The sequence below is a fragment of the Desmodus rotundus genome, chromosome 10 (genome assembly GCF_022682495.2).
Source record: "Desmodus rotundus isolate HL8 chromosome 10, HLdesRot8A.1, whole genome shotgun sequence".
Lineage (NCBI taxonomy): Eukaryota > Metazoa > Chordata > Mammalia > Chiroptera > Phyllostomidae > Desmodus > Desmodus rotundus.
The window spans coordinates 51699276-51722180 of NC_071396.1; the positions used below are offsets into that span (position 1 = coordinate 51699276).

Below are 22905 nucleotides of genomic sequence, written 5' to 3' on the forward strand. Positions count from 1 at the left end.
GATGTCACTGGCCCATTTTATGAACCAACCCTGCATACTTCCACTCCCTTTTTATTATGCTCCATTACTTCAGTTTCAAAATTAGTTTATTAAACCTGTTATCTCTTATGGAGCTTCTATTGGCTCACTAACTCCTTTATCTGGAGTCTCAGTTCTTCCTCTGTACTCGAACACGATTTATTTCAGCCCTTGTGCTCACATAGGGCAACATATGTATTGTCACTAGTTTCCCAACTGGGTAAAAAAAATAAACAGAATAATTTTATGGCTTCAGGAATTGTATCTTTGTTCATTTTCTCAGTACTTTTAATAGTAAGCATTAAAGTCAACAGGAAGTGAAATTGTAGCATTCCCTTTATATCATCATATAGAAAATATTCTTTTTGAAAGAATATTATTAATCTTGTTAAGAATTATTATTTCCACCCTGGCTGGTGTGGCTCAGTGGACTGAGCACGGGCCTGTGAACCAAAGGGTCACTGGTTCGATTCCCAGTCAGGGCACATGCCTGGGTTGCAGGCCAGGTCCCCAGTGGGGGATGTGCAAGGGGTAACCACACATTGATATTTCTCTCCCTCTCTCTCTTCTTCCATTCCCCTCTCTCTAAAAATAAATAAATAAATAATATTTAAAAAAGAACTATTATTTCCATTGAGCAATTTGTTGAAAGTAATACTTCTATATAACTTAAAAACTGCTCTACTGGAAAGTTATTCATCACTAACACGTTTTGCATATGGCACTAAGGATGCTAATGTCTGAACAGTTAAGTGAGTCCGTGTCATCCCTGCTGGTCCTCCCCTGAATGCCAGCCTGGCTATTAAAGTGTCTCATGTAGGGCATTTAAAGCTCCAAGTCATTTGCACCAAATTCAATAAAACTGAAGTGAGATTATTTTTCAGTCATTCTCTTATTTGATATTTGGTCATTTCCCTGAGCAAATAGTTGGGCCCCCATTCGAGTTTTCTTGCCACTGGAAACCAAGGCTTGGGTGTATTAGAGATTGAAGAACAGTCTATTATTTCTAAACCATAAGAGACAAAATGAGAAAACCACCCTTGCTTGTGGAAGGTGAGTGGGTTCCAGTGTATGCAATTACATGAAACACTTTCCATGTGAGTTACGTGCTGTGACTTTCCACTTCCTCATTCAAGCTTCCTTGCTGAAGCCTGGTTAACTCTCAGTGACATTGTGGGGGAGGCTAGCATCCGGAGCAGTGAGATGGTTCTTCCCTTTCTCCTTTCATTTCATTTTTCTGGCACCATGCTTTCCTGCTCTCTGTGTAGCCAGTATTAGCCACAGCATTTCCAACTTCAGTTCACTATTCTATTCAGCCTCATTCTCATCCTGTTATAAATAGTAGGGTCATGCAAAGTTCTGGTCTCCCAGGATATGGGACCTCAGTCTTCAAGTGCATCCCTCCTCTTCAAATTGTTGACTAAAGTTCTCAGCTAATAAGACATTTTCAAGACTTGCATTTTTTCTCCTTAGAGATGTATTGCTGCTATACCAGGTGAGCACTCAATAGTTTCTGAATAAATATCCTTTCTATTCTGTCGCATTCTCGTCTATGTATTTAATTATTTTGCAAAACAAATAGACAGGGCATCCTTTTTACTTTCTTCCAGCATGTTCGACACCTATGATCCCTTTGTACAAACCTGCAGTTTGGGTCTTCAAACAGTGAAACTGCTCTGATTTATGTTTTAATTCAGAAGAAAATCATGAGTGCGGCTCCCATACATGGGAATGGGAGACTGAAGTCATTTTCACTCCACTGATTTTTTTGTCCTAGACAACCATGGGGGGAACGAGGTTTGTGAACATAAGAGGCAAAGAAAGCCTAAAAATGGCTGCCAACATGTCCTATATTAAGTTTCCTTATGTCAGGAAATTATATTGTGCTGTATTACTTGGGGCTTATTCCTTGACTATTAAAACTCAGATGTCTCAAAGTTAATGATTATCAAGAACTGGAGTGAAAACTAAGCTGAGTTCCAGGTTTTCAATATGGAAATTCATATATGAATTAGGACAATAACTAAGGATAACATTTTTATATCTTCAAAAAATTATAGAGGCTGCTGATACATCATATTTTCCTGACTAGCTATGTGACCACCTTAATTTAATGCATTTTATCAGTCAATTGCAGAGAACTAAACCATTCTATTAGGTACATATTCAGCAAATACTACTCAAGTGCTTTGAACGATTAGACTATTAAGACAAAACGATTCTTTTAAAAAGTTTATATTTCAAAAAAGATGATTAGGCATACATACCAAAATGGCCACAAAAAAGAAATTAATATAATAAGTGGCCCAAGTGATCCAATCTGGATGCAATAGTATATAAAAGAAATTAAAGACGCATGCCCAATTGGTTTAATCATGAAAGTCTTCATTGGTCAAGAAATGTTAAAATAATTATAAAATGGGGGAAGTTGCTTTGCTAAGAGTTTGGAAATGATGGGTATTATATAGGCAGGGGGTAAAACGAATATGTTTGTTTAGTGAAAAATGTTGTTGGAAGTAGGAAAGTAACTACTTTGACTAAAATATATGAGCAATATAGGAGAAAATAAAAGTTTAGGCATATTAGACAGTGGAGAATGAGCAAATATTTGTGAGCCATGAGACAAAATGAGAATACCAGTCTTTATCATGGCAAGTGAATGCATTCCAGTGAATAATATTCTTTAGAAATTTTTTTCACACAAATTATATGTGACAACACCCTGCTTCTTTATAAAAGCTTCCTTGCACCTTCAGCCCTTAGATGATTTAAGGAAGACTTTCAATTAAATGCTGGTCTTTTCTTCCTTTTTTGAACATTTTCAAAATTCCCTTTCAATGGCTTTTTCTTGGAACCAGAGGTTCCGTGTAGATGGATTCTCTGAAGAAGGCACCACTTGGGATATGAAATCCAGAGATGAAGAGTGTGTCTTTGTTAGCAACAACCTTCCTGCATTCTCAGAAACCCGTGAGTTCTCATACACACCACTCTACAGTTGTATGTATGTGTACAGAGTGTGTGTAACTACAGTTGGGTCTCTGTAAATACTTAGCACCTGTAGGAAAAAACGGATTTCCACGAAGTAAAAGCTGCTCCTGTGGTGAAACTAAGAATCACACTCAGTGGTTCAAATGTGCGCCTCAGTAGTACAAATGTGACTCTGTTCTCCAAAGGCATGAAAATATGCAGGGTGGCTGAGAGAATAAATAAGATTTTGCAGCTTCAAGTATGAATTTCCAGAATCAATTACTTACCGTTTGGAGCCACATGAGGTCGCTCTGTACCATAAAATGATCTTCTGGAGAAAGGAAGAAAAATCCCTTCTTATTGTGAAGAAACTGCATCCACTATCCAGATGCCAAAAAATGGAGGATGCAGCGACATCGGACTGAATGGTCAGAGGATATCTTTTGATTTTGAAATAAGATCCCTTAATGAGAACGAGCACTGCGGGCTTGAGATGGAGTTTTCCCCAGAAAGAGGCCAGGAATCTCGGCGTCTGCTGCTCTCCCTTCTGCTCCTGGCGGCCTGGAAGCCCGGGAGCGGCCAGGTCCACTACTCGGTCCCCGAGGAGGCCAAACACGGCACCTTCGTGGGCCGCATCGCGCAGGACCTGGGGCTGGAGCTGGCGGAGCTGGTGCCGCGCCTGTTCCGGGTGGCGTCCAAAGGCCGCGAGGACCTTCTGGAGGTAAATCTGCAGAATGGCATTTTGTTTGTGAATTCCCGGATCGACCGCGAGGAGCTGTGCGGGCGGAGCGCGGAGTGCAGCATCCACCTGGAGGTGATCGTGGAGCGGCCGCTGCAGGTTTTCCACGTGGAGGTGGAGGTGAAGGACATTAACGACAACCCGCCAAGGTTCTTCCGACAAGAACAAAGATTATTTATTTTAGAATCAAGAATAGTGGATTCCCGGTTTCCGCTAGAGGGCGCATCTGACATGGATATCGGAACAAACGCAGAACTGAGGTACAAGTTAAATTCTAATGAATATTTTCATTTGGATGTCAAAACAAATGAAGAAGAAACAAACATTTTAGAGCTAGTATTGAAGAAGCCAGTAGATAGAGAAGAAACCCAAGAGCATCGTTTATTATTGATTGCAGTTGATGGAGGAAAACCTGAATTAACAGGTACTGTTCAGTTATTGATTAATGTATTGGATGCAAATGATAATGCCCCGGTATTTGATAAATCAATTTATAATGTTAGATTAGTGGAAAATGCACCTAATGGGACGTTAGTTATTAAATTGAACGCCTCAGATGCAGATGAGGGTATTAATAAGGAAATAGTGTACCTCTTTAGTAATCTCGTTCTGGACAACATAAAATCTAAATTTATAATCAATTCCAATAGCGGGGAAATAACAGTTAAGGGAGAATTGGATTATGAAGACTGTTATTTATATGAAATTAATATTGATGCTGTGGATAAAAGTCCATTCCCACTAACTGGACACTGCAAAGTAATAGTGAAACTCCTGGATGAGAACGATAACACCCCAGAGATGGCCATAACCTCCCTGTCTCTGCCTGTACACGAAGACGCTCCGCTGGGCACCGTCATCGCCCTGATCAGTTTGTCCGACCGCGACTCCGGTGCCAACGGACAGGTGACCTGCACCCTGTCACCCCACGTTCCCTTCAGGCTGGTGTCCACCTTCAAGAATTACTATTCGCTGGTGCTGGACAGCGCCCTGGACCGCGAGAGCGTGGCGGATTATGCTGTAGTAGTGACCGCGCGGGACGGGGGCTCGCCTTCGCTGTCGGCCACCGCCAGCGTGTCCGTGGAGGTGGCAGACGTGAACGACAACGCGCCGACGTTCGCGCAGCCCGAGTACACGGTGTTCGTCAAGGAGAACAACGCGCCCGGCTGCCACATCTTCACGGTGTCCGCGCGGGACTCGGACGCGCAGGAGAACGCGCTGGTGTCCTACTCGCTGGTGGAGCGGCGGGTGGGCGAGCGCGCGCTGTCGAGCTACGTGTCCGTGCACGCGGAGAGCGGCAAGGTGTTCGCGCTGCAGCCTCTGGACCACGAGGAGCTGGAGCTGCTGCAGTTCCAGGTGAGCGCGCGCGACGCGGGCGTGCCGCCTCTGGGCAGCAACGTGACGCTGCAGGTGTTCGTGCTGGACGAGAACGACAACGCGCCCGCGCTGCTGCCCCCTGGGGCGGGCGGCGGGGGCGGCGCTGTGAGCCGGTTGGTGTCTCGGTCTGTGGGTGCGGGCCACGTGGTGGCGAAGGTGCGCGCGGTGGACGCGGACTCTGGCTACAACGCGTGGCTGTCTTATGAGCTGCAGCCGGTGGCGGATGGTGGACGCAGCCCTTTCCGCGTGGGGCTGTACACGGGCGAGATCAGCACGACGCGTGTCCTGGACGAGATGGATGAGCCGCGGCAGCGCCTTCTGGTGCTGGTGAAGGACCACGGGGAGCCGGCGCTGGTGGCCACGGCCACCGTGCTGCTGTCGCTGGTGGACAGCGGGCAAGAGCCGAGGGCCTCGCGAGCGTCTTCGAGCGCTGTGAGTGCAGAGACTCAGCTGGTGGACGTGAACGTGTACTTGATCATCGCCATCTGCGCAGTGTTCAGCCTGTTGGTGCTCACGCTGCTGCTGTACACGGCGCTGCGGTGCTCGGCGCCGCCCACCGAGGGCGCGTGCGGCCCAGGGAAGCCCAGGCTGGTGTGCTCGAGTGCAGTGGGGAGCTGGTCGTACTCGCAGCAGAGGCGGCAGAGGGTGTGCTCTGGGGAGGGCCCGCCCAAGACGGACCTCATGGCCTTCAGCCCCAGCCTACCTCAGGGTCCCAGCTCTGCAAACAATGTGAGTGTCAAATATTTTATGCATTGCAATTTTTCGTCATAAGTTTTTAATATTTCCCTCAATCTTTTTATTTTAAAGTATGGTGTTATACTTTCCATCCTTTTAAATGTAAATTTTTTGTTGGTACTAACTCATGTACTTAAAATTATGCTTAAGCTTGAAATTAACCTTAGTTTTTTTGGAGGTAATTACTTTGCAGTATAGAGTTTATTTCTGTATCGTTCCCCCTTTTTATAAAGTTTTTAAGGTTGTAGTTAATGTATTCATTTTTTCCATGATACAAAGTATTTCTGAAATTAAATTCAAAAAATTACTTTATTGTTGTTCAATTACAGTTGTCTGCATTTTCCCCACACCACTTCCGCCCATCTCAGCCAAACCCACCTCCCTCCCTTACTTCCACCCTCCCCCTTGGTTTTGTCCATGTGTCCTTTACTGTAGTTCCTGAAAACCCTTCCCCCCACTGGCCCCTCCCCCCTCCCCTCTGGCTATTGTTAGATTGTTCTTAATTTCAATGTCTCTGGTTATATTTTGTTTACTTTTTTCTTTTGTTGATTATATTCCAGTTAAAGGTGAGACCAAATAAGCCAGGTGGTGAGGGATAAATTTTAATAAACATTTTAATTTTCAGTCCTAGGAAATGTAGGAAGATGCTACAATAAATGTTGTAAGACATATATTTTGAGCCATTACTTATTCTCCAAGCTCTATATTATGGTACATCAAAATATTCCAGCATCATTGAATCAGTTTGCCTTTTGTTCTCTGCTGAATATTAATTTTTATTTATTTTTTAAGGATTTTATTTATTTATTTTTAGAGAGCGAGGAAGGAGGGAGAAAGAGAGGGAGAGAAACATCGATGTGTGGCTGCCCCTTGAGCACCCACTACAGGAGACCTGGCCAGCAACCCAGGCATGTACTCTAGACTGGGAAGCCACCAGGTGACCATTTGGTTTGCAGGTGGTCACTCAATCCATTTAGCTACACCAGCCAGGGCAGAATATTAATTATTTTAGTGTTTTTATTACACCAATTCAATTTATTTTTTAAGTATATTTTATTAATTAGGCTATTACAGTTGTCCCATTTTTCTCCCCTTTATCCTTCTCCACCCTGCATCCCTCTCCCTCCAGTATGCCCCCTCCCCCTTAGTTCATGTCCATGGATCATTCATATAAGTTCTTTGGCTTCTCCATTTCCTATACTATTCTTAACTTCCCCCTCTCTATTTTTTACCTGCCAATTATGCTTCTTATTCCATGTACTTTCCCCCTCATCCTCTCCTCTCCCCCTCCCTGTTGATAACCCTCCATTTCTGTGATTCTGTCCTGTGATTAATGTTTGCTTAGTTTGTTTTTGTTTTTTAGATTCAGTTGTTGATAGTTGTGAGTTTGTTGTCATTTTACTGTTCATAGTTTTGATCATCCTCTTTTTCTTAGATAAGTCCCTTTAACATTTCATATAATAAGGGCTTGATGATGATGAATACCTTTAAGTTGACCTTATCTGAGAAACATTTTATCTGCCATTCCATTCTAAATGATAGCTTTGCTGGGTAGAGTAGTCTTGGATGTTGGTCTTTGCCTTTCATGACTTTGAATACTTCTTGCCAGTCTCTTCTTGCCTGTAAGGTTTCTTCTGAGAAATCAGCTGATAATCTTATAGGAACTCCTTTGTAGGTAACTGTCTCCTTTTCTCTTGCTGCTTTTAAGATTCTCTCCTTAACTATAATCTTGTGTAATTTAATTATGATGTGTCTTTGTGTGTTCCTCCTTGGGTCCAACTTGTTGGGGACTCTCTGAGCTTCCTGGACTTGCATGTCTATTTCCTTCTCCAGATTGTGGACCTTTTCCTTCATTATTTGTTCAAATACATTTTCAATTTCTTTCTCTTCCTCTTCTCCTTCTGGCAGCCCTATGATTCAGATGTTGGAACATTTAAAGTTGTCCCAGAGGTTTCTAAGCCTCTTCTCATTTTTTTTTTTTTTCGAATTCTTGTTTCTTCATTCTCTCCCAGTTGAGTGATTATTTCCTTCTTCTGTCCGAAATCATTGATTTGAGTCCTGGTATACTCTCCTTCACTGTTGATTCCCTATATATTTTTCTCATTTCATTTTGTATAGCCTTCAATTCTTCCTTTATTTTGTGTCCATACTCAATAATTTCTGTAAGCGTCCTGATTACCAGTGTTTTGAACTCTGCATCTGATAGGTTGGCTATCTCTTCATTGCTTAGTTCCTTTTCTGGAACTGTGATCTGTTCTTTCATTTGGGCCATATTTCTTTTTCTAGGCATACCTGTGAAGTTGGTAGAGGTTAGGGCCTTAGGCATTTGTCAGAGCGAGGCAACTCTCTTTGCTGTGCACTGTATGTGGGCTAGGGGTCAGAGAGGGAACAATGTCACTTGTTGGGCTCTTGCACCACTTTCAGTCTCTTTCCCTGCTACCCACAACTGAGTTGGGGCCTTTTGGTGCTGATTCCCAGGTGGGTGGGCTCGTGTACGTTCTAAGACCCTGTGGGTCCCTTCAATGGACCTGCCTGTGAGACTGGGAGTTTCTCCCATTGCTGCACCTTTCACAGAATTTTACAGTCAGAGGTTTTGAGGCTTTAGTTTCCCATGCTGGAACCCTGGGCTGCATGGTCTGTCTCGCTTCCCAGTTGTTTCTCCAGGTCTGCTAGCTGGCAACTTGACATGTGTCCTCTCCACCCAGGCTGCCCAGCTCCGCCCCTCCTACAAGTCTGGATGAATGTTTCTTCTTCAACTCCTTGGTTGTCAGACTTTCATACAGTTCAATTTTCTGGCAGTTCTGCCTGATTTTTATTTTTAAATTGACTGTTGTCCTTCTTTTGGTTGTGTGAGGAAGCATCGCATATCTACCTACGCCTCCATCTTGTCCAGATGTCCTCTTTCATAATTTCTTTTTTCAGTAATATTTGTGCACTGAATGACTCTTTTCAAGTTCGCCTAAACAGTTAGTCTTGCATACTCATGATGAATTTATAGTTTAAAATATTTAGCATCAGTGGTTTCATTTTTGAATAGGAAATACATTTACATGGTTTAAAATATTTCCCTTCCATCTCCAATATCAAGCCACTTAATACACTTTCTTGAATATTTCAAATAGTGGGATAGCTTGCTTATCTTTCTGGAGATATTTTCTTTATATACAAATAAACTATCATGCCCTATTTAAACCCATAATATTCATAGTGCTTTTCCTTTTGTTTTCTTCAGTCAATGTATCTTGGTGAATAAGACATATTTTTACTTATGGGGGTGTCTCATATGTTCTCCACATTTATGGTGCCCTATTTTGTAGATATATCATAATTTCCCCCCTTAACATCAGCATTTAGTAGAACAATGATTAGTTGTTTTAACTTGAATTTTTTTCAATTTACAAATTATTATGCTGGTGAGAATTTACTGTGAAATATCATAGTTTGAATAATCCTAAATCCTAACATTTTTGAATTAGAAAATTTTGGTACTTATGGTTGCTTTTCTGTTTTTAGATTAAATAAGTGTACCATGACACCAACCTCCCTCTTGAGTCGGTTGTTTACCGATACAATTAAGTATAACAAAACTGCACATTTGAATCTACCAGAGAGAAGGGTGCTCTCCATCTCAAATACAGAGAACTGTTTTTCTACACTTGTTGAAAAAACAATATGGGTTTAGCAGGTAGTTAATATTTCATATTTCATATCATAAGATGTCAATTCCCATTTTTATTGCTTTGCCTGTTTCTTGCATTCTCACATGTATTTAAATTTATAAGTACACTGTATCATAGTATTCAAGTATTTCTAAAACCTTATTACTTTGGGGGAATCCTAGAATTTGAGAAGTGAGTTCTCACCACTGTGTAAACTTGTGGTTAGCAATGGGCAGACTTTATGAAATCAAGATAATGTAATGTTAAAATATACATTCATTGATTTAGGTTATAACTGAAATCTTTCTTTACTGGGAGAAGAAGCTGATCACAGATTGACTAAACCTTTTTCTCTACATAATCTTTTCCCTTGACTAGAATGAATTATTTTTTTTTTGCAAATAAATGAACAAATATGTAAGCTGTTTCTCATGAGAGAATCAACATTTGCCTTTCTTATGTTCATTTACTTAAAGGATTTCAGTAACAATGCATATTTTCTATTAAAGCAAATAAACAGAATTATTATAATTATTCCACTGAATTGGATTATATTATAAACCTTCTAGAACTTGCTAGGAACTGCAGTGGAATAAGTTGGTATTTAACTTTAATGGACTAATTAGAAAGTTGAGATTGAGGAGACTCTTCACCCAGGGCAAAATTCATGAAACCCCTTAACCACTCTAGGCAACCTGCAACAACAAGCCTACAAGCTGATCCATCTTTTTTCAAGGCTTAATCTTCCTGCAAGCAAAGGAACCTTTTCTTTTGGGGGCTATTATTGTTAGCAAATGAACTGTATGTTTACCCAAAATGACTGCAATAGAAAGTCAGTGGCAAGGACTACTACATAGATCTGCCTTTTCTTTTGAGATGTAACATATCGGGAGCAGCTTTGACTGCAGTTGTCTGTGAGGATTTTACAAGTATATCAGAATTTTGAAGGAGGGTGGGTTTGGCATGCATATTTGAAAAGTCCTTTTTCGTGACTCTGATTTCTCCTTTTGAAGAAAAGTGTAATCAGGTACAGCTGATGACATTAAGGGTGAATTCATGGTGAAATTTGGGCTCTACTTTAAAATGAAGGCAACAGTTTTACAGGTAAAGATGAAGGTAAGTTTATAAAAACAGCTTGAATAAAGATTGTATTAAAGAAGAAGACAAGGAAGTGATCTATACTGTCTGCAAAATAGAATTCACATTGGAGAGTAGCTGAAACAATGCTGAACAGTTGGCTTGTGATCACACACTAGGCCACGGAGAAATGATTCTAATGTCTTGGAATTTCTGAGCTTCGCGCAGTGCAGCAGAAGCTGTGCTCGTGAAGGTAAACACAGTGGCGTGTGAAAAGAAAGGTGGACTGCGGGCAGACTCTGACTAGGGCGGGTAAGGGAGAGGGGTAATAAAAAATTCATGTTGGTGACATGGAGAATGTTCATGCCATTAAAATGAGTTTTCAAGGTTGATTTGGGGCTATTAATAATTTCTCTTCATAACCTTCAAGATGTAATTAAAGTATTCTCTAGGAGTCATCCTCATGTTTGGGGGGAAATGACAATTACAATCATAGAAATGAGAGAAGGTGGGGGTTTGGGAATACCTTCAATAAAGCTATTTTTTATAGGTTACTTTTTATGTATTTTTCTCATTACCATTCAACCCCCTTACATCCTCTTCTCTGTCCACCCATCGCCCTTCCCCAACCAATCACCACACTGTTGTCCATGTCCATGAGGTTTTTATGCTTGACCCCCTCTAACCCCCAACACCTTCCTTCCAGAGCTGTCAGCCTTCTCTCTGAGTCCGTCTCTATTCTGCTTGTTAGTTCAGTTTGTTTATTAGATTCTACATATGAGTGAAATCACATCGTATTTTACTTTCTCTGACTGGCTTATTTCACTTAGCACAACGTTCCCCAGGTCTATCCATGCGGTTGGAATGCTGGAAGTGAATGAGAACACTTAAAGGAAAGCATACAAAAGGGTGAGGTTGAGAGAAAAAGATGAGGTCGTTGAGGAGCAACTGAAAGATCAGGATATCAAAGTATGATGGGTAGAAACTTCACTAGATTTAGCAATGACTGCAAAGTGTGTGAAGGAAAATGTTTTAAAAGGAAGGTGTAATATAAACTTCAGAGTAATTTAAAATGTAAAGAACATATAGTGAAATCTTTACCTTCCATTATTAAAAAATCCATAGGAGGACTTGGATTTTATTGAATAAAGAAAAAATGAACTTCAATAATCTATAAGGTTTTAAAATTTTGGATAAAATATGTTAATTTAAAATTGCATTCTTTTCCCAGAGCAAAATATAACAGGACGTTCTGTGACAGAAATATATGAAATGGTTTTTCCTCTACATAAGAAGAGTAGGAGAGTTTTCATTTCTAATATCCAGACCTAGTTCAAATCACACTTAAACTTCCTCTATTGGTTGATAACAGTATTTACATTATTGGCAGGAAAATTGTTTCACTGTGAATAATTTGATCCCTTAATTTACTCTAAATTATAAAAGAAGTCAGACAAGATTTACAAACATGAGGAGATTTACTATTAAAAGTAAGGCAGTTTTTTTTTAAAAAAGAAAGAACTATAGCATAACGCGGTTATAGGAATTCATTTCTTACTTACCCTTTGGCGCCGCGTGATGTCGCTGTCTACCATGAAGTTACATCTAGCCATTATTCAAACGTATTCCTCCTATTACTGTACCGCTCCGCCAGCGCAGAAGGATGGCGGGCGCAGAAGATTTGGATTAACAGACTCAGATCGTACAGTATTTCCCCTCAATGCTGAGATAAGATCTTCTGATGGAAATAAAGCAAGTATTTGACATGGTTATTACTCCGGAAGGCAGACTGGGATCTCGGCGTCTGCTTCTCTCGCTTTTGTTTCTAGCCCTCTGGGAGGCTGGGAGAGCCCAGGTCCACTACTCGGTCCCCGAGGAGGCCAAACACGGCACCTTCGTGGGCCGCATCGCGCAGGACCTGGGGCTGGAGCTGGCCGAGCTGGTGCCGCGCCTGTTCCGGGTGGCGTCCAAAGGCCGCGAGGACCTTCTGGAGGTAAATCTGCAGAATGGCATTTTGTTTGTGAATTCCCGGATCGACCGCGAGGAGCTGTGCGGGCGGAGCGCGGAGTGCAGCATCCACCTGGAGGTGATCGTGGAGCGGCCGCTGCAGGTTTTCCACGTGGAGGTGGAGGTGAAGGACATAAATGACAATCCTCCTGTGTTCCCCGCAAAGGAACAAAGAGTGCTGGTTTACGAATCTAGGCTGCCAGATTCTCGGTTTCCACTAGAGGGCGCGTCGGATGAGGATGAGGGCCCAAACTCCGTTTTAACCTATAAACTCAGTTCCAGTGAATATTTCACACTAGATGTGAAAACAAACAGTGATGGCAATACACAAATTGGGCTCCTGTTAAGGAAATCTCTGGACCGAGAGGAAACTCCCGAACATAACTTATTGCTCATGGCCACCGACGGAGGCAAACCTGAGCTCACTGGCACCCTTCAGGTTCTGGTCACTGTGCTGGACGTGAATGACAACGCTCCCAGTTTCCAACAGTCTGAATATGAAGCAAGAATATTCGAAAACTCACACAACGGAACAGTAGTTATCAGACTGAATGCTTCTGATCCTGACGAAGGATCTAATCAGGAGATCTTTTATTCTTTTAATAGCCTTGTTCCACCCACGGTTATTGAGCAATTTAGCATAGATTCGAATACCGGAGAAATAACAATTCGAAAGAATCTGGATTTTGAAAAAGTGAATTCCTATAAATTCCGCATTGACGCCACGGACAGAGGCCACCCGCCGATGGTGGATCATTGCACAGTTTTGGTAAAAGTCTTAGATGTGAATGATAATGTCCCTCAGATTTCCTTGACTTCATTATCCCTTCCAGTGAGGGAGGACGCCCCGCTGGGCACTGTGATTGCCCTAATCAGCGTGTCTGACCGTGACTCGGGCGCCAATGGGCAGGTGACCTGCTCCCTGAAGCCTCAGGTTCCCTTCAAGCTGGTGTCCACTTTCAAGAATTACTATTCGCTGGTGCTGGACAGCGCCCTGGACCGCGAGAGCGTGGCGGATTATGCGGTAGTAGTGACCGCGCGGGACGGGGGCTCCCCTTCGCTGTCCGCCACCGCCAGCGTGTCCGTGGAGGTGGCAGACGTGAACGACAACGCGCCGACGTTCGCGCAGCCCGAGTACACGGTGTTCGTCAAGGAGAACAACGCGCCCGGCTGCCACATCTTCACGGTGTCCGCGCGGGACTCGGACGCGCAGGAGAACGCGCTGGTGTCCTACTCGCTGGTGGAGCGGCGGGTGGGCGAGCGCGCGCTGTCGAGCTACGTGTCCGTGCACGCGGAGAGCGGCAAGGTGTTCGCGCTGCAGCCTCTGGACCACGAGGAGCTGGAGCTGCTGCAGTTCCAGGTGAGCGCGCGCGACGCGGGCGTGCCGCCTCTGGGCAGCAACGTGACGCTGCAGGTGTTCGTGCTGGACGAGAACGACAACACGCCCGCGCTGCTGCCGCCTGGGGCGAGCGGTGGGGCGCGAGGGTTGAGGGAGCTGGTGGTGTCTCGGTCTGTGGGTGCTGGCCACGTGGTGGCGAAGGTGCGCGCGGTGGACGCGGACTCTGGGTACAACGCGTGGTTGTCTTATGAGCTGCAGTTGACGGCGGGTGGTGCTCGCAGCCCGTTCCGCGTGGGGCTGTACACGGGCGAGATCAGCACGACACGCGCCTTGGACGAGGCGGACGAACTGCGCCAGCGCCTATTGGTGCTGGTGAAGGACCATGGGGAGCCCGCGCTGGTGGCCACGGCCACGGTGCTGCTGTCGCTGGTGGACAGCGGCCAGATGCCGAAGACCTCGTCGCGGGCATCTTCTGGCGCTGAGGTCGTGGATACCGCCCTGGTGGACGTGAACGTGTACCTGATCATCGCCATCTGCGCGGTGTCCAGCCTGTTGGTGCTCACGCTGCTGCTGTACACGGCGCTGCGGTGCTCGGCGCCGCCCACCGAGGGCGCGTGCGGCCCGGGGAAGCCCAGGCTGGTGTGCTCGAGTGCTGTGGGGAGCTGGTCGTACTCGCAGCAGAGGCGGCAGAGGGTGTGCTCTGGGGAGGGCCCCCCCAAGACGGACCTCATGGCTTTCAGCCCCAGTATGCCACCCTGCCCAGTAGTGTCCGATGTAGGAGAGCGTCAGGATTTAAATGATGATCATTGTGGCAAAGTAAGTGAATTTTCATGTTGCATTTAATCTTATTTAATCTTATTTTGAAATAGTATAATTGTTTTTCCCATGTTTCTCTTTACACTTTTCTATTTTTAAAATTTTTAATAATTTCACATTATGTACATCTTTTCTTTTTTCTTTTAATTATAATCTTTCGGTTTGTTATTAAATTTAGTTTTATGTGTTGTCAGATGTTAATATCATTCTACACCACAAGAATTTTTTCTTCAAACTCAAAAATTGTTTGACATGTACATTTCTTGTCTATTAAAAATGGGCATTCATGGTAGTATTTTCTGATTAATTCTGTAGAATTATCATATCTTTCCATTCAAACTTCAGGTGAGTTATTTCTCCTTTACTCATTTTAAAATAATATTTTAACATTTTAACACTACCTTATTAGTTATTCTTTTAACCTTTTTGTTTCTCTTTTTTATTTCTTTTAAATTTTTGCTGGTGAATTTTACTTAACCAACAATGTCAAGTTATCCATTTGGTGTATGGACTCTGTCCGTATTTTTCATTAAAATTAATTAATTAATTTTATTTTTAGAGAGTGGGGAAGGGAAGGAGAAAGAGGGAGAGAAACATCAATGTGTAGTTGCTTCTCACATGCCCTCTACTGGGGAGCTGGCCTGCACCCCAGGCATGTGCCCTGATTGGGAATCCTTTGGTTCGCAGGCTAGTCCACTGAGCCACACCAGCCAGGGCTTTATTATTCATTTTTAAAAAAGATTTTTAAAGTGTATTTTTAGGGTAAAGAAGGGAGAAAGAAAGGGAGAGAAACATCAATGTGTGGTGGCTTCTCCAGCACCCTTCACGGGGCACTGGGATACTGCAAACCAGGATTCTGCCCAGACTGGGAATAGAACCAGCAACACTTTGGATCGCAGGCCATCTCTCAATCCACTGAGCCACACTAGCCAGGGCCATATTATCTTGTTCTTTAGATTCCATTTGACCCCAGTGATTCCAAGAATCTGTAATGTTTGTTGTTGGCCTTTTAAACCACTTAGAAATAAAGGACAGAAGTCTAGTTGGCAGACTTAATTCTTCTGATTGGGATGAAGGAGTGAAAGGGGAAACTTCATACTCTTTTAATTACCATGTGACACCCACATTATTGCTCAGTATATCAGGGATCCGAACATGGGAGAAATAATACTTCAAGGGAATCTGGACTTTGATCAAGTAAATCCATCTAAAATCTGTGTTCCTTAGACACCGCCAATCTTTTTGTACAGAGAGCTATATCTTCTGACTTAATGTGTTCACTATTCCTTCTGTATTATGACTTAAGCTGCTCACTATTTCTGTACATGAAAGCAGCAGATTATAGTGTTAAGTGTTGTGAATTTTGAAGCCATTCTTTCTTTCCCAAATTTCGTCCCTACCAATGTTGTTCTGTGCAGTAAGGATAATTGTTTAAACCTCCAGTTTCTAGTTTCCCAGCTGTAAAGTTGGGATGATGAACAGTATCTGTCACAAAGAACTTGAAGTATTTAGTAAGTTGATACTTACAAAGTACCCATAATAGCATTTGTTAAACAGTGTTTAGCAAATTAGCTACTATTTTGCAAAAAAATAGGAAAATTTAAAATGTCAAAAAGTTGTCTTCATGGCCTCTACATTAATTTTATGTGGACATTGCATGTTTTGCTATTCACGGGGGAGCCATAATTACCAAATTAATCCAAGATGTCTCTAGCATTTTGAATGCCATGTACTATACTGAAAAGATGACTTAAAACCCATTTTTCAAAGTCAAAAATTGAATTGAGACTTGGAAGCGAAAAAAAATGTTTGCTTTCATAAAAGACATTTAATTTGCTGAACCCTCAGTGCTTTGCCGAAGGTGATTTTAACTCCTTGGTTGTCAAGTTTTACCAGGAAATACTAGATTATCTTTAGCTGGAATGGTGTATTTTCTCACACTTGAAAGTTGCTCAAGATCCATGAGAGGACTCGGTTGGGGTTTATGTTTTCCATAAATGTGTTCACTTTCTATTCTTGAAATTGCAAAACCATTCGTAATGTTTTTGTTTTTTTAAAATAAGCACATAATAATTTTTAAACACATGCTTAAGGGTGACAAAATAGGCCGTGGTTATACTAATCAATAAAGAGCATCATTCGGGTAGATAATTATATATAACACCCTTGCAAACAACAGGCTTTCTTAGGAAGCAGAGGCGAGCCATAGCCACTACTCTCGAAGAAACATTTTGAAAAGGTTCTAGGCAGGTCTCCAAGAGCATGGTGTTGTGCCAAGACTCATTGAATTAACAGGACCCAGTGCCTGGCTTCAAGACGTTTATAGAAAAATAAAGATACATGTCATACAAAAATATGACCATTTTAGAAGGCAGAATATTGAGGCACAAGCAAAGTAAATCCCTATGGTTGGAATTGAAAAGAAATATCTGCCTATTTTCCTTGTTGGAGGAACCCTTCAATAGTTAGGATATTTTTAGGGTTTTGTAATGGAGGAGTTTCCCCTGGAGGATAATGAATATAACAGGTATTCTTGGAAACAGATGAACTTAAATAAATGAGTACACAGAAAATTCCAAAGGTACCTGGAAAGAAGGAGTAGTTTGTTTTCATAAAAACATATGGTTCTGATAGGAAAGAGTATGAAATAAGACAGGAAAATTAATATGAGAGAAATCTTTTTGGTAACTTTGAGTACTACACAAAGAAATTCTAGCTCACCTCTAATGTCAGTGTGAAGTAGTAGGAATAAAGATGTTTTGCAGGAAGATGAGCATCAGGGTTAAGTAAAGAATAAATGGGGTTATGACAAGAAAACACAATCAGATGCAGTTGCAATAATTCAGGATGGCAGCAATATTTAGAACTCCTTTAGGCAGAGATCAACTTCGAAAAGCATTAGAATGCAGATGTAGTTGTTTTACTTGTAGTTAGGAACATGGGAATGACAATTCAAAACTTGCTCTGTTAAGTACTATAAAGACAATAAAATGCCCAAAGCTTGATTAAAGGACTGCTCTAGTATAACAGATGAGTACCAACATTTATCTAATGAAATAAACTTACATGATAAAATAAATAATCTAAGTCATATTGGAGATTATAAAAACAGTGCATATTCATAAAACATGAGGCTTAGAAAGGATGGAAAGAAAAAAAGAGATATAAGAACCATAAACTCTTGAAACAGAATACATAAATTCTGATGAAAAGAGAAACTCAGAATACTTCCTCCTTACAAAATTCACATAATACAAATTATTTCCTTCAAAGGTCCCCCAAACCAACCTTTCTTAAGGAAAGTATATAAATTAGTTGCTTATATTCCTTACTCTGAAAAACAACCTTTCTAAGACTCTCTTCCATTGGTAGACTCTTGAGATTGTGAATCCCTAGAGAGAACAAGAATTTTCTTATCCGAAGTCTAAAAAAATAGTGTTTCCTGAATCCGATCAAAGGATTTTAAAAGTAGCATGATTTGGTTGTCACTTAGACTTTTAAAAAAGATCTTATTTATTTGCTTTTAGAGATAGGGGAAGGGAGGGAGGAAGAGGGAGAGAAACATCAATGTGTGAGAAACATCCATGATCGGTTGCATCTGGCCAGTCGCCAGCTGGGGACCTGGCCCCTGCAACCCAGGCATGTGCCCGGACTGGGAATCGAACCAGTGACTTTTTGGTTTGCAGGCCGCGCTCCATCCACTGAGCCGGGGTGTCACTTTGATTTTTATCCTTATTTTAAAACTTTGTGGAAATACCTGTTGTCAAGGGACAAGGAAACCACAATTATGATCATACTAAATATTCAGAAGTTAAGTTTCCTAAGAATGCCATTAGGAAGCATGAGAATGTTTCCTTTAACAAAAATAAAGGAAAAATTCAGAGGTTGAAATAAAACTTTGCATCTTATTATATCAAGCTGAGTTTTGTAATCCGTACTTACCATTTGGGCCACATGATGTCGCTCTTCACCGTGAAATTCTCTCACATTAAAGACGCAACTAAGTCATTCATTTTCACGTTGGGAAGACTCCCCGCACTGTTACATTGTCCAGGAACTGAACAATGAGGAGCACATCGGAAGACTAAAGAAGGAATAGGAAGATTCCTATACATTTTGAGACAAGTCGCGCTGACTAAAATTAAAAAACAATAATTTGAAATGGTGGATTCGAATCCAGGCGACTTGGGGAACCGAAATCTACTGCTGTTGTTGATAATTGTCACCGCCTGGGAGACCGGGAGCGGCCAGGTCCACTACTCCGTCCCCGAGGAGGCCAAACACGGCACCTTCGTGGGCCGCATCGCGCAGGACCTGGGGCTGGAGCTGGCGGAGCTGGTGCCGCGCCTGTTCCGGGTGGCGTCCAAAGGCCGCGGGGACCTTCTGGAGGTAAATCTGCAGAATGGCATTTTGTTTGTGAATTCCCGGATGGACCGCGAGGAGCTGTGCGGGCGGAGCGCGGAGTGCAGCATCCACCTGGAGGTGATCGTGGAGCGGCCGCTGCAGGTTTTCCACGTGGAGGTGGAGGTGAAGGACATTAACGACAACCCCCCTTTGTTCCCAAGAACACAAAAGAATCTGTTTATCTCGGAATCCAGGCCTCTTGACTTTCGGTTTCCACTAGAGGGAGCATCCGACGCAGATATCAGGGAGAACTCTCTGCTGACTTACAGACTGAGCCCCAATGAGTATTTCTCTCTGGACGCACCAGCCACAGAGGAACAGGTAAGATCTCTTGGACTTGTACTACGGAAACCTTTAGACAGAGAAGAAGCTCCAGAGATTTTCTTAGTGCTCACGGCCACTGATGGCGGCAAACCTGCGCTGACTGGCACTGTTCAGTTACACATCACGGTGCTGGACGCCAATGACAACGCACCAGCTTTCGACAGAACGCTCTATGCAGTGAAATTACCAGAAAATGTTCCCAATGGAACATTGGTAATTAAACTTAATGCCTCAGATTTAGACGAGGGCTTGAATGGGGATATAATTTACTCATTTTTTAGTGATGTTTCTCCAGATACGAAATCTAAATTCTATATAGACCCAATAAGTGGAGAAATTCTAGCAATAGGACATATCGATTTCGAAGAAACTAAAGCCTACAATATTCAAGTAGAGGCGATTGATAGAGGCTACCTTCCACTGGCTGGTCACTGTACTGTTATTGTGGAAGTTATGGACGCTAATGACAATGCTCCAGAGTTGACTGTCACTTCTCTGTCTCTTCCTATCTCAGAGGATGCTCAGCCCGGCACAGTCATAACCTTGATTAAAGTGTCTGACCGGGATTCTGGAGCCAACGGGCAGGTGACCTGCTCCCTAACACCTCAGGTCCCCTTCAGGCTGGTGTCCACCTTCAAGAATTACTATTCGCTGGTGCTAGACAGCGCCCTGGACCGCGAGAGCGTGGCGGACTATGCGGTAGTAGTGACCGCGCGGGACGGGGGCTCCCCTTCGCTGTCGGCCACCGCCAGAGTGTCCGTGGAGGTGGCAGACGTGAACGACAACGCGCCGACGTTCGCGCAGCCCGAGTACACGGTGTTCGTCAAGGAGAACAACGCACCCGGCTGCCACATCTTCACGGTGTCCGCGCGGGACTCGGACGCGCAGGAGAACGCGCTGGTGTCCTACTCGCTGGTGGAGCGGCGGGTGGGCGATCGCGCGCTGTCGAGCTACGTGTCTGTGCACGCGGAGAGCGGCAAGGTGTTCGCGCTGCAGCCTCTGGACCACGAGGAGCTGGAGCTGCTGCAGTTCCAGGTGAGCGCGCGCGACGCGGGCGAGCCGCCTCTGGGCAGCAACGTGACGCTGCAGGTGTTCGTGCTGGACGAGAACGACAACGCGCCCGCGCTGCTGCCCCCTGGGGCAGGCGGAGGCGGGGGCGGCGCTGTGAGCCAGCTGGTGTCTCGGTCTGTGAGTGCTGGCCACGTGGTGGCGAAGGTGCGCGCGGTGGACGCGGACTCTGGGTACAACGCGTGGCTGTCTTATGAGCTGCAGTTGACAGCGGGTGGTGCTCGCAGCCCGTTCCGCGTGGGGCTGTACACGGGTGAGATCAGCACGACGCGCATTCTGGAGGAGGAGGACGCACCGCGGCAGCGCCTATTGGTGCTGGTGAAGGACCACGGGGAGCCGGCGCTGGCGGCAACGGCTACTGTGCTGCTCTCGCTGGTGGACAGTGGCCTGGCACCTGCGGCCTTCTCCCGGGCATCATCGGGCTCCCCTAGAGCAGAGACTCAGCTGGTGGACGTGAACGTGTACCTGATCATCGCCATCTGCGCGGTGTCCAGCCTGTTGGTGCTCACGCTGCTGCTGTACACGGCGCTGCGGTGCTCGGCGCCGCCCAGCGAGGGCGCGTGCGGCCCGGGGAAGCCCAGGCTGGTGTGCTCGAGCGCTGTGGGGAGCTGGTCGTACTCGCAGCAGAGGCGGCAGAGGGTGTGCTCTGGGGAGGGCCCGCCCAAGACAGACCTGATGGCCTTCAGCCCCAGCCTACCTCATGGTCCAGGCTCCGTAGACAAGGTAAGTCTAAAGAAATTTTATTTTCAGCAATTTAAAAACACATTTTAAAGGTTTTCTGCTAAATCAGTTCCTATATAATTTATTCAATTTTTACTGTATTTGCTCTATTTGCACTGTTTCTTTACCTTGAATATAGTTACATTAAACATACACTTTCGTGCAATCTTGGGAGTTAAAATTCGCAATTTATATTTGTGTTTTATTTTTGTATAAAATGTTTACTAATGGAATAATAGGTTCATTTTGTGTTATATAGTGGAATTCCCTAACTGAATCTTTACATGTCCACACTTTATTATGAAGTCTTTATAAATTTTTAAAGGCTAACGATGTGTTTGCCCTGACCGGCTTGGCTTAGCATGTTGGGTGTAGTATCCCAACGCAAAGGTCAGCGGTTAGATCTCCAGTTGGTGCACAGGCCCAGGTTGCAGGTTTTGTCCTGTCTGGAGCTTACAAGAGGCAACTGATTGATCAATGCTTCTCTCTCACATCGCTGTTTCTCTCCCTGTGTCTTCCTCTCCTTTCCCCTCTCTAAAAATAAAATATTTTAAAACAATAAATAAAAACACTTAATATATTTGACATATTATATAAAAACATATTTTGCCCTGGTTGGTGTGGCTCAGTGGATTGAGTGCCGGCTTGAAGGTTGCCGGTTTGATTCCCAGTCAAGGCACTTGCCTGAGTTGTAGATGGGGTTCCCAGTTTAGGGCCTTCTAGAGGGAACTGATCGCTCTATCTCTTGCACATCGATGTTTCTCTCCTCTTTCTCTCTCTTTTCCCCTCCCTCTAACTGACTAACTAACTAACTAAATCTTAAAAAACATATTTCAACATCATCTCTTCGATATTGCCTTTTTAATGTTTAGCCTAGAACTTGAATTATCCTAATTTCATATCACACTAATTTATTTTCTCTTTTTCCACCCTATTTGTCTAGTTACTGACTTCTTTTTAAATTACGGTGTAGAATTTTGCCTTGTCCATGGTGAATATTATTTATAACTCAAAATATGATTTAAATGACATTTCAATATTATATTTATTTTGTTCTTTGTTTGTATAGTTAATATATTCACATTTAAAATTTCAAGCAATCGAATCTACTATACAGTGACAAGTCTTTCTATCACCTTCAACCCTAAACCATTCACTTTGAACTCTCTGAATTGCTGAAATATTTAGAAATTTTTTAGTTTCTCCCAAGATTTTGTATGTATGTAAGTATATACACTCTGCCTTTATTTCAGCAAGTGATTGCACTTAACCTAATCTTCTGCACTCATTTTTTCACTATATCTTGGTATTTATGCCATATTCTTTCATTAAAAGATTTCTGGTCATTTGACTGTTTTTGTTATTTAAAAAATATCTGTATTTTTTATTGTATGGATATATAATAATTTATTCATTTGTTTCTCCCTTTGTACATGAGTGGAACAATATCTTAATTATACAAACTAATAACCATTAATATTTTCAACTTTTACAATTTGTAAAATATTTTAATTAAAATTTTTTGACTGGTTAGAAATTACTGTCCACTTTTATAGTTGGTAAAATCTTAGCATACCTTTGGAAGTTATTCCTGGGTGTCTGTATATTGTTTTCAGTGTTCTTTTGCATACAGGTAGAGATTTAAAAATTCAAGA

The 22905-nt window shown here is 43.1% G+C and overlaps 1 protein-coding gene across 5 annotated transcripts in view; it reads left to right on the top strand.

The window, feature by feature from the left end:
- The window catches only part of LOC112318205 (protocadherin alpha-C2), a 186943-nt gene that overhangs the window by 18696 nt on the left and 145342 nt on the right, over positions 1-22905 (top strand). Inside the window, exon 1 of one of the 5 annotated variants that reach the window (XM_053913154.1) lies at positions 3377-5830. The exons of 2 other annotated variants lie outside the window; for them this stretch is intronic. In XM_053913154.1, coding sequence (XP_053769129.1) covers positions 3479-5830 — 2352 coding nt within the window. In that variant the 5' untranslated portion in view covers positions 3377-3478. Of the gene's footprint in view, positions 1-3376; positions 5831-12232; positions 14735-18772; positions 21254-22905 lie in introns of those variants that run through there. 2 more of the 5 variants (XM_053913149.1, XM_053913152.1) reach the window with 2 other exon arrangements.